The sequence below is a fragment of the Nymphaea colorata genome, chromosome 2 (genome assembly GCF_008831285.2).
Source record: "Nymphaea colorata isolate Beijing-Zhang1983 chromosome 2, ASM883128v2, whole genome shotgun sequence".
Lineage (NCBI taxonomy): Eukaryota > Viridiplantae > Streptophyta > Magnoliopsida > Nymphaeales > Nymphaeaceae > Nymphaea > Nymphaea colorata.
The window spans coordinates 7304121-7317092 of NC_045139.1; the positions used below are offsets into that span (position 1 = coordinate 7304121).

At 38.6% G+C, this 12972-nt stretch overlaps 1 protein-coding gene across 1 annotated transcript; it reads right to left on the reverse strand.

The window, feature by feature from the left end:
* Window positions 1–7296: 7296 nt before the first annotated feature.
* LOC116248689 (cytosolic Fe-S cluster assembly factor NBP35) lies at window positions 7297–12187 on the reverse strand. The gene is made up of 3 exons (XM_031621618.2): window positions 11892–12187; window positions 11638–11739; window positions 7297–8326 (listed from the first exon to the last, which is right to left on the reverse strand). Exons 1-3 carry the CDS (start codon window positions 11956–11958, stop codon window positions 7416–7418), a joined length of 1080 nt encoding a protein of 359 aa, XP_031477478.1. The 5' UTR covers window positions 11959–12187; the 3' UTR covers window positions 7297–7415.
* Between the last annotated feature and the right edge of the window lie 785 nt (window positions 12188–12972).

Genomic DNA, 12972 nt, shown 5'->3' on the forward strand with positions numbered 1-12972 from the left:
CCTCCTAAATTGTTGTCAAAAATAAATTTAAACAAAATATGAACGTTCTATTATGTTTGTAAATGCTAATTTAATATAAAGCATATTTTAATTCAAGTTATCTCTAAGAAAAGCACTTATTTCTCTACCACCAAAAATTTGGTGTCATTAGGGCCGTTCATTTTTTTTTATACCCATAAAAACATGCTAAACTCAAAAAATGGCTGACTTAGTGTATGATTCTCATTAAAACATTATTAATATCATATTGTATGGTTAGATTATATATATATATATATATATATATATATATATAAAAGCTTTAGTAATCAATCTTTAATGGTCTAAATTAGGCATTTCCGTTGCGTAGTCAAGGTAAAGCTGCGCAAGCAATCCAATATTGTGCAATGTTAGACATGTTGGGGTTAATGAAGCCGCCACTGTGTCAAATCCTCATTAATGAATTTACGGGCGATGTTGCCTCAAATTCCTAATATTTATAGTTTAAATTAATGAATCGATGTACTTGAAAAAAAAAAAAAATCCTTAAGATGATGCCCATCTAGCTACCGAACTATATATGGAAGTGAAAGGATCGGTCGAAAAATGTAAAAGGTACTCGTGGTAGTACGAGTAAAGAAACTTTCTTAAGCAACTAATTGGTTAAGAAACTAATTGGCATGAGCCCAGTCAGAAATTTTTTATGGGCCGAGTCAGAAATTTTTTTACAAGGGATCGAATTAGAGGGGTTGAATTAAAGTTTTTAAATTTTGACTAGGACCAAAATATGATTTTTTAAAATTTTGTATACAAAAAAAGTGAAATTTTCTAAAATTTGCATGTAAATTTTTGTAAAAAAAAAATTAAGGTGAAGCCGCCCCCTGCTAGCAAGTTGTCACCTAATTTTTTAATATACCTTTCCTAAATTTCTGTGAATTTTTTTGTAAGGTTAAATGGGGTGTAAAGGAATATATAAAATCTTTTGTATTAAAGTTTCTCACTGAAAAAAGGAAAATCATCTGAGAGAAACAGAGGAATAGGAATGTAGTGTGGCGATGATGCATGAAGATTTTCTCTTTCAACCATCTAATTTTGTTACTCTTTCTACATTTTTTTTTTTGCCGTCTTTACTTAACGGCGCAGATGCATAAACGGAGAGTAAAAGGTGGGCATCGGCCTGGATACCCGGCCCATGACAAGCTTGGCCTGGGCCAGCTATTTGACCCGATGTCTGACTTGCAAGGAAAACTGGCTGGATCGGGCCAACCAAGACCAGGTATCGGAGGTCCAACTTGATCCCATACACACCTTTGAATTATGATTTTCCCTCTCTCTCTCTCTCTCTCTCTCTATATATATATATATATATATATATATATATATATATATATATATATATATATATATATATATATATATATATATATATATATATATATATATATATATATATATATATTAGTTCAAATCATGTTCTTTGAGAAAATGATTGGCGGTTAGGCATATGCAGCTACAAAATTTGGCAACTCAAGATGTCTCACTAATGGAGGAATCTTCAGGTTCACTGATTGCATGCAATTGATATTTTATTGAGGCGAAGTGCAAGAATAGTGTCATTTTCATGGCATGGACAAGTATGCCTTACTGTCACTTTTGATACTTGCCACTAATTTGGATGAGAATTTATTGTTTGTTTCCTCTCTTTTTTTCATGCAACTCTGTAAAACATATAACGAATGAGTACTTCCATGGGACACACCACAAATTTCAAATTAGGGTGGGACTCCCCCTAAGCTAAGCAGCATTCCACCAGTTCTATCAATCAAACGCATATATTAGATTAGATAGAACAATCATTTTGACAGTGAAATTCTCCAATAATGGTCGAAAATGATGAGCGTACCTGCAAGATTAGATTAACATTGTAGAAACGTGTTAACGAATAATGATGTAGCACATAGAGAACCATGAGCCATGTGAGCCTACAATAGAAATGTATAACATCATTTAAATATGCGAGCATCGATGTGGTCAAAAACCAGGTGGGCATCTTGAAGATTTAGCGACACATGGTCAGCTGCGTATTATGCGCCCATGCATCTTATCTCGTGACGTCTTCTCTGTGATTCTCTCTCTCTCTCTCTCTCTCTCTCTCTCTCTCTATATATATATATATATATATATATATATATATATAGGTAAAGTATGAAGGTATGGAGGGATGGGTGCCCCACAGTGGACAGTATATTCATATCTAGACGTAGCCTTTGTCCCCTGATAAAGAAAACAGGCACGTTCAGTGGATAAGATCAAAACCTTTTTCATGAAAACGAAATGGGAAAGAAAAATTACCAAATTGAATCTCGCCACACTCTGCTCCACAATGATCACCAATAGTAGGAAGAGCAGTTCATTCAATCTCTCTCTCTTTCATTTTCTGTCTCACTGCTCTTCCCTACCCATGTTCCTCACCCTCCAGACTCTATGCTTATTGTTGAGAGTTGTTTAGGAGAAAGGGGTGAGAAAGTGAAAAGTTCAAAGAAGGGAAGCTGATCAGTGGGACAATTTGTGATCTGAGTTTATTCCTCTCACACTAATGCACATCAATGAACGCTTGAGAAATGTATATAAAAATTAAGTTATCGAACTGAGTCTCCCATGTTGGTGTGTGTACGTGTGTGTGTGTGTGTGTGTGTATATATATATATATATATATAGAAAGAGAGGGAGAGAGAGAATTGGAAATCAAAACTGGGACATGGGACGAAGAAATTTTGTCGGACTAGTAGAGACATTATTGTGTTTGTGTGTGTGAGAGAGAGAGGGGTTGAGGGGAGGTGGATGTAGAGTGGGATGAGGACTGGAGACAGGTGATCACATGGGTAAGAGGGGGCTGCACATGGTCAGTGCCCAAGAATCAGGACAATAGAGCTGCACCGAAGGAAGGTTGTCTTGTTACTTGTGGAGCAGAGTACTGTTTCTGCAACTTTTTTATTATTTCAAAGCAAAAGAAAATTGCCATTTCCTGGCAGGAACTCCCTCTGTAACCGGCTATTCTTCACTCTTCTTCATCTACCTCTAAAATTCGGCTGAAATCTTCCCTGAGCTTAGCTGTTTTTCACTTTTCTTATATGTTAGTTCTTCAAATTGCATCAAAGCTACGAACTTTCAGTGTTTCCCAGGATAAGGAGGCCGCAAACCATTCCTTTAGCTCTCAACATGCAGCCATAAGGGGGCTTAATCCCAACATTCAGCAATAGTTACCACCTTCGCGCAATATGATACATCATTTCCATCGGTGTCAGTAATACAGATTACTACTTTTAACAAAAATATGGATAAGATCAATCTCATTTTCCTCCCGTCTATAGACAATGTCCTACATATTTATGACGACGGTCCATTTGAATGATGCACAGCAACATGATCAGTTAATACTGATGTATCAGTGAGTCCCTGGATTTGACCAAACTGTCAGAAACCAAATGGTCTGCTAGCAAACCTTGGGGGACCCATTTGATTATTATATAAAACTGATGAGGAAGAGACAATTCAAAGCAACAGTTGGACTCCACACCCACATGCTAAACGCCCTCCATCTTTTAGATGGACGGCATTACAGAGGGTAAAATGAAAATATGAGGCCAAAGTAGGAGAAAGCAGAAGCTACCTTGGCAGTTATTCTGGTTATATATAAACACAAGTTGCAGTTCAGGTGGAGTCACAAGAAGGTAGTCTCTTAGAGACCTGCAGTTTAAGGGAAAAAAGATGGTGTCCAGGGTGCAGCAGCAGCAGCAGCAGCCAACATACGAGCAGAGACAGGCGATGCAGCAGAAACAGCAGCAGCAAGACGTGAGGAAGGGCCAGCAGAAGCACCAACAGGAGAGAGGGCTGATGCAACAGTGGGTTAAGATCAATAAGGGCCTCAGCTTCAAGAGGAGCAGCATCAGTGGCGACAGTGATCCCGCAACATCTGCAATTCTCCTACTAGCGTGTGCTGTCTGTACTCCTTCCATCTGATTCCTGCAAATTAGCGTCACTGGCTCGGTGAGATGTGCTAACAGGCTGCAGTATAGATAGAATTTGACTCTTGTTTTCAAACTTGTAATAAGCGTTCTCGCAGTTGTAGACCTCACCTACTGAATGCTCGAGCTATTTAGCTAGTGGATTTCAAGCAGAAATTTGATCATGAGTTCTTTCTGTACATCAATGAGAAATGTTCTTCAAGGGGGTGACCTGAAATTGGTTCTTCTCTTGCATGTTGGTCGCCCTCTCTTCTTTAATTTCTTTCTTCCTTTAAATGCCTTTGTCTTTTTATTTGGTTATGGTAATCAGCCTTTGGGCCCTAACCCCCAGTAGAAATTCCGGGTGCCCAGTAGAAATTCCGGGTGCAAAAAGAAAGACGTCCATCTCTCCTTTTAGTCCATCCTCATCCTCTGTTTCACCCTCCTCGTGGAACAGTGATCAGCTGTTCGGTCTCTAGACATCCGTTTTCTGTCTGTCGTCTTGCTCGGTCTATCGATCGACGATGTGAAGACACGGCCCTGTGAAACAAACAGGAACCACAAGCCTTCTCCCTCTGATCCTATTAGGATAAAGATCAACAGCCATCTCTCTCTCTCTCCCTCTCTCCCCCCCTGCTGTTTTTTATTGCGCCAAGTGGTCCATTTCAAGAAACTAGCAAAGCCTAATTGCTTGTTGGGACGGAGCCGTCAGTTTTCAAGCTTGGCAGTTAAAAGTAAGACGTCTTAGTCAAAATACATACTGCAGACTCATTTTTAACTGATCATCTCTGTTAATTCCAGTAATAATTCAATCAGCAGAGAAGGATTTCGTGGTATATATATATATATATATATATATAGATATATATATATATATATATATATAGAGAGAGAGAGAGAGAGAGAGAGACTTGGGACAAACACATTGAACATTTCACAAAACGTAAACTTGGAGGACCTCAGGCCTGGTTCTGCTGCAAGGAATGCAACTTAGCCTAGCTGCTGAAGTGAGATAAAACCAGACAATAGTTTTGAAGAGAAAACGGGACCTAGAAAGATTGGCAGTTGCTAATCTGCAAACTTTGGTGAAATACGGCCCAGAACGGCTCTGTCCACCTGACTGGAAGGTTGAACTTAAGATCTTCAAGTTGAGAGAGGCCAAGAGTTTCTTGACCAGTATGCTGCAGCTGTTAAGGTTCTGCCAAGTCCCACCTTTGCCAATGAAAAGAAAAATGCCGAAAATATACCTTGGTAACTACCATAGATTCCCAACTAAACCAGCTATATTCTTTCTGAAAACAATAATTCACCATCTGGCTTGTATGTATGATCTGCAACAGACTTACTGGCAAATAGTCAATGCTTGAAACCAGGGCATGACCCAAGAAGGCAGAGAACGATTCGTGAACAAAGCCTGTTTTCTTTCACCGTAGTCTAGATAAACTTCAAAACTCTCAGAATCTATCTATAACTGGAGATCAGAATCATAGAGGTTGCTTCCTTCCAAGTGTCGAGCATTTTAGTTTTGCAATTTTCTGTTACTCTCCCGTATTCATTTCTGAAATTTGATTATGAACGTGATCTAAATCATTTGTCGCTGCTAGATCATCAATCTTCAACTCATATACTTGAATTTTAAGAAATATGTCAACAATACATATATCCACTTCGTAAAAAAGAAGCACTTGTTCATAAAGAAAGCATGACCCAAGAGTTCTAACAAAAGAACCATAGCGAATACATCTGATTTGGTCAATATGCTCTCCAATATAAAAGATCAAAACTGTTCATACGGAATAAACAGTCGGAGAGAGCAAATTTTCATCTCTAGCATCCAGGCCTTGTCCATACATGGTTTTGCCTGGGTGTATACATGTGAAAACTATGCATCTTTTAACATCAATTCAACTTATACCAAGATCAGTATCCAACAAGTGAACTGTTGCAATCACGCATAAACATAGTACCATTTTATAGATAGAATAGCTTAACAAGCATATGGCTACACAATTTTACAAATTTGCACCGTATTGCCAGCAACACGCAAGTAAAAAGGAGAAGGAAAGAGACCACCCAACAGGAATAAGAATGTACGTTGAAGTGGGACCCTTAAAAACAGGACAAGAACCAAAGTAGAGGGATTGTTTGGACGCCCACATCGACATAAAGTCTTATTTTCCTAGGCATGTGCTACCTATACACGAGAGTACGACAGCATGCTTTCCCTCGTCTACAGTAGTTACAGGCAAAACCCACAAGTTATTCCGAAGGTACAGCAGGTATTCAAGACGACAAAAGACCATAAATGTGTTCCGAGAGATGCTCTTACTTAAACAGTAAAAAGGTGTTCATCTTACACATCCACTGCAACTATAAGAGCTTGCTAACTGCAGAACTTGACCAAATAAACAAGCTCGCTTACAGTTTAACTGTGAAACCAGTGACTGCTTCAGTACTCAGGTATTCAACTTCACAGAGGGTAAGCCAATGCCACTGGAGACTTCATCAATCAGATTCTGTTGATTGTTTGGCGCTGCTATGCGACTTCCACAATTTTGTGTTGTGCACTACGTACTGCAATTTTTCAAGAGGTAGATGCACCGTTATAATTTCAGTGATTTCCCCAATTTTGTGTTGCATAAAATTAGATTAGTTATTTAGCACAGTAATTTTGAAGGAGTTAGAAACATTTAATGTGACTAAACCATTTGTATGCATAATGGTAAACCAAGTTGCCTTAAAAGGAAACAACAAAGGTAGTTTCCGTGTCTTCAAAAGAAAGGCAAAATACGCAGAATAGTATAACTACTAGAGAATAGGACATGATGGAGGATTGCAAGAATCTATCATGTCCATGTCTGTTATCTTTGGAGTTTGATAAACTGCATAAGTAAAACACGAAAGTATGTCCAAATCTACAACATGTACAGCGGTTGAGTCGCACATGAAGTTTGAATTGATACTAGATCAGCATTAAGATAAGAAACTAATTGCCTGGCTTACTGAAATAGTTCCCCAGTTAAAAAAAGGAGGGGCATTTCCTGAATGAAACATCTTCATCAGTCCATGAATTATCGAATAACACGCATGCTGCAACTAGTTTCAATCATCCTGCCTACGACCCCTAAACCAACCAATCTCTCGATCCGTTGCCACTTTTATCGTTTTAATCAATCTCACATCTAAAATGCTGATTTCACCTCACCCAGAAGTCACAAATCGCTTGAATTTAAGGATGGTCAAAGTTAAGCCACTCTCGAAGAATTTTCAACAAATAGATAACAAAATACAACTCCGAGCCCATGCAGCAAGGGAAAAGATAAACATAAGTTATTCCATGTATGACTTGGGGAAGTGTGGCACAAACCTTTCAACAAGATACATCTCTTAAAAGTAACAAACCAAAACATAAACAGCTCACGGAGAGGGAGGTCACTCATGAGATCGAAGTAAAGGAATTAATTTTTCTATGATCCTGCGGAGGGCAGGAGCAGCAGGACCACATTTTTGGTCAGCAAAACAGGACCGGCCATTTTCAGCTGCCTTGCAGAGGAGTGGATCCAATGGGACCTTTCCCAGGAAAGGCACATGCCTTGTCTTGCACATTTCTGCAGCACCACCACTGCTGCTGTCAAAAACTTCAGCACATGCGAAAAGAGAAAGTAATTCCGGTGCCTTTTCTTTGATGTAGCTGAGAGTCGATTGTGTCATGTCCTCCTCACTACCGTCTTCTGCAATTTTCACAAATTTAAAATCTGCAAGCAATTGCTGGATGCCACTCATGTTCTCCACAACACCCAAAACCGGAATTCCCACCTTGTTACAGAAACTTATCTCCTTTCGGACATCAATAAGAGAGACCTGCTGAGGAGTTGTAACAATAACAGCACCATCAACATCAGTAGCCTTTAGATACTGTGCTATGGAGATGTGCTCATCAGAGGTACCTGGAGGAGAATCAACCACCAAATAATCAAGCTCTCCCCAGTCCACATCCTTCAAGAATTGCTTAATAAGTCCATTCTTGCGTGGACCTCTCCATATGACAGCTTCATCTGGGTCTGGGAGCATAAATCCAATTGACATCACTCCCAGATTGGACTCTACATACACGGGTGACCATCCAAGATTACTCTGATGTATTTCCTGGCCTTCAAGGCCAAGCATCTTGGGGATACTGGGACCGCATATATCAATGTCAAGCAGACCCACCTGATAATCCATTGCAGCTAAGGCAAATGACAACTGAGTGGCAAATGTACTCTTGCCTACACCACCCTTTCCAGACAAAACCAAAATCTTGTGTTTTACGGTAGCCATCCTCTCTGATATAGCAACCAAATCTGGAAAGGGAGATAAAAGAAAAAAAACTTCATGAATAGTCATCAAGAAAACCAAAAAACGAATGTAAGCAAATTTGCATACAAGACTTTAGATAGATTTTGTACAAAACTGTCCAATGCACGTGGAACTTTTTGAAAAGATAGCTAGGAACTCAATTGAATAAGATAAGGAGTGCAGATGGAATACAGGACAAATTCGAACCAAGAAGTCAACTGAAGAGATAGATACGACTTGCAAACAAAAAGAAGAAAATAAAAAAGACTCCGACAGCAGATTTCAAATAAGAAAGCATTAAAGCTTATTGTTAACCAAAAAAATATTGATCAATTTCATGTTTATAGAGCCTATTTTTCCCAAGAGGACAATCAATAAAATTCAGAACAGAACTTGTGATAGAAAACTACGAGAAATTTCCCACTTAGAATCCCATCTTTTTCCCAAAACTCTAGGAAGAGTTAGATGCATGTTTCTGGTCAAACATTTAGAGAGAGGTGTCAATTGGAATTACCTGGGTGTTTGACTGTCATATGTTTGAAAGTTGCTAGGGAGCCCTAGAGTGTAATAAAATAGCAAATCACACCAGCCCACCAGAAAGACGAAACTAGTTTTTATGGAGAATTCACAACAGACCATCTAATATTTTGTCAACCAATACAGAGAAGTAAAAAACGGAAGGCTAAATTAAGAAGATTTGTGAAGGAAAAGACAGCATAGCAAAGCGTCTAGGATGTGAGATAAGATTTATACAATGAAACTGAAACGCAATGAGCAAGAAGCAAACTAAAATCCTCAAATAAAAAATGAATAGAAGCTTAGTTTGGACATCAAGTGTTTAAATGATGAAAAAACTGTGCACTAAAAGATACATATTCTTTAACATGAATAATACAGATCCAAGTTTGGTTGTCAACCCATGGACTAGTATACTAACCAATCAGCCGAGAAGTCAGTCGCCAAGCCTACAGGCACAAAGTTGGATGGATTAAGTTTTATGGAATAGTCAACCAACTTGATTGACTAGTCAAGAACCAGCCAATCCAAGAGTAGTCCTTGCGTTAAATAAGCTACAATTTTTTATCTTTTTCCTTCTCAGTAAACATTGTTGCATTGTTTGGGTCTTTCTGTTTCCTTTTGCAGTGCTTCTTTTCTGTTTGACACATTCTCTTTGCAGATAGAGTGTTTTCGTTTTCAGTCCAAAATATGATAATTAAACCCATAATATTGTATGTCTTCGACTAGTTTTAGACTTTTAGTACTTTGTTGTGTTTCTATATTCTTTTGTGGATTATATTTTTGAAACTGACTTGGAAAAATTCAGATCAACCAGTCGAGTATTCCTTTCAGAGGATTGACTGACTTGCGTCCGATCCAATTTAGACTATTTAGCATCCAAAGAATCTCCTGTATGCCTAATCTCTCCATTCACAACTTATGTTTGTAATAAACTCTTGATGGTATACTTCTATAACAACTTTGATTAATAGAACATGATCTGTGCAGCTAAATTTTTGTAGATCCATTCCTATGATAGTATAATATAAACACCAACTACAAACTCTCTCTCTCTCTCCCTCTCTCTCTCCCTCTCTCTCTCTCTCACTCTCTCTCTCACTCTCACACACACATGCACGCACAGACACACAATAGATGGAATGGAACTCTTCTAAGCAGAAAGTATAGCCTTATGGAGGATCATAAAAGGTTTGCCTCAAAATTTCCCTCACATCATAATTTTTGTTTCTTATAAAGAAAATGAACACTAATTGCCTAAAAAGAACTCCCTCTCTCTCTCCACAAGCTTCATTATGCCTCCAACACTTTTGACTGTATGGAGAACTTGCATATCACATATATTAGAATACTTCACAAGAACAGAATTCTAATTCTGCAAACTGCAAAGCATGATTTTTTTTTTTTTTTAATTTCAAAAGACAAACATTTTCCAGAGTTACCAGAATGACTAGAACTGTTGAGAAGTGTGCTTCCAAGGAAACCTATTTCAAAACTGAAATTTGACATGCTTCCATGGTATGGAGAGAAAGTACATACTCGAAAATGAAATATTGTTTCCAATTCAAAAGGGGGAGAGCTTCACAAAATTGGGAAGCCAACAGGAAGCAAGCTTCCCATAATTGGAAGTTAGCCTCCTGTTCATGGCAGCTTGCTTCCCGAATTAGTGCCTGCATTTCTTATTCTTCTTGTGGTTGTACTTTGTAGTATATATGTATATCCGTGTGAGTACACATACTTGTATACATATATACACATACACACACAGCAAAATCTCAAATCAGGTTTTCCCTCATCCTGTGTTCCTTCTTCTTCCTCATTTACTGAATTTTTTTTCTACATGTCCTTCACCGTCAATATAACCACAGGCGTTCCCTATGTGATGGGTTGTGCCTAGAGCTTAGTCAAGCCTAAGTAGAAATCGATGCATTAGGCTGTACAAGAAAAAGAAAAAGAAAAAAAAAAAAACCAAAGAATGTAACGATGAATGTTAAATTTTTTATCAAAACATTTGAAGCATTTTTCAATGGAAAATATATGTCTATCAATTTCTAATAAATCAACAATTATAATGCACAATAAGTAACGTTACTACCGGCGATCATTATTCTTTGTTCATAGAGAATACAAAATGTATTTAGTTTTTCTAAAAGTTAACGGGTAAGTCTCTACCTGTAATTTGTAATAACTAAAAGCCTAAGTTGAAACTTCAAATTTGTTATCAAGCCATCTTGCAGACATATTCTGTCAAGTGTTCTGGCATGATAGCCTATACGTATAACTGAACCTTCATAACGATATGACGTGTTAGAAAAGCTGCACAATAAATCAGAAAGCATCCACTTCTTCATAACCATAACCTAGGAGGATTCAGATAATGTAAATGATGATAAGCCAATTTCAATCGCTTGAGTTGACCTTTGTACCATCAACACCTTGGTCATGGATTTACTTTTATGTCGCAATCCGTCTCAGTGCTGCACATGAATGTGAGAATCCAGTACTTAAGCTGAAACTGAACTGAGATCTCTTCCACTGTAATGCGAAACGATAGAACAAATATCACATCGTTTTCCCCCACATAGATTGTTTCTCGTGAAGAAATACCATATTCTTACATAGATTGTTTCTCGTGAAGAAATTAACATATTCTTACCTCTCATGCGATAAAGCATAAGAAAAGGAGAGCAAAGCATCTAAGACTGCAAAGTCGGGAAGTTAATGTTTTTAGATAATTTCTTCACCAAGCACGCATCAGTAATCATGTTATCGCCTTCAATTTGGAGAGAGAGAATCTTACCAGGGTCAGGGCCCTTGGGGGCAGTAGCACACGCCTCTTGGTTAGGGCATCCCGCACAAGCCTCAGCCTTCCCAGCCATCTCCGATTCGGTGCCCGGGCAATCTGACCCCCAAAACAGAAAGGAAAACGAAATAAGACACCAAAAACGCTATCACCCACTGGAATCAAAAGAAAACAGAAAGAAACCCAAATAGGAATAGAGAAGAAAGAAAACACAATATGTATGGAGAGAGAGAGAGTGAGAGAGGTAGTACGCTCAGGGGCGTTCTCCGGGACGTCGGCTCTACGGTCGCCGTTCCCCATGGCTTCTCCCTCGCCCATTGCCGCCACCACCGCCACAACCACGACAAAAGCAGGGAGAAGAAAGGAGACTCTTGTGGGCAGCGTGGGGAGGTTTTGTATTGGCCGTTGACACTTCCAAGTCGGCGCCAAGGGCGCTAACACGTGCAGCCGTCACAGCAACACGACCACTTCACGGCACGAGACACGCTCGGCTGATCGGAGAAGGGAGGAGAAAAACCTTGATGGGAGGCTGCAAGGAGAAAGACACGACACAGTGGTAAGCAATGATTCTCAAGAAATTTTAGAGAGGGTGGAAGAAGCACATCAACGATGATGACACTGATGACCAAAGCAAATTCCTTCAACTTCTAGATAAAGGTTAAGCATCAAATTTATGGTTCAGGCCATGTCTAAACGGTTGACATTCTTACCTTGTTCTCTTATATGCATATACGGCATTGACTATATATTTTTTTAGCTCCAGAGGAAGATCTGGTGTAAGCGTGGACACGAACGACCGTATCAACTGATACGCATCGCAATGTATCAGCCATTTTCTCTTCTTCTCTAATTATTTTTTTAAAAAAAAATCCTGCACTTGTTCATTTGAACTAGTGTTGGTAATGGTAGATGAGCAAGTTCCTTGCACCATGGAAAACTTGATTCTCTTGAACATACGATTAAACATTTTCACAAACATTTTGGAGGAAAGAAAAAGTAAAAGATCTCATTTTTCCATAGAGAATGAAACGAATTAGCAAACAAATATATGTCCAAAAAACTTCTGAAAAAAAAAAGAAAGAAAGAAAAAGCCAAACAAGTCACATCACTTTTGAACAACAGGTAATAGGTGAAACCAACGAGTAGCAGAAATAAGAACAATAGACAAAAGACTGAAAGAAAGCAATTGCAAAAGCTATTTTTACATGTACTGCGATCAAGCTTCGCTTTCTTGTTCAGCTTTTGATGGTAGACTTAGGCTTAACTCCTGAACAATCAAGTTCATTCTCGGTGGCAGTCAGGTAAATCCAACCCATTCACATTTCCAAGATA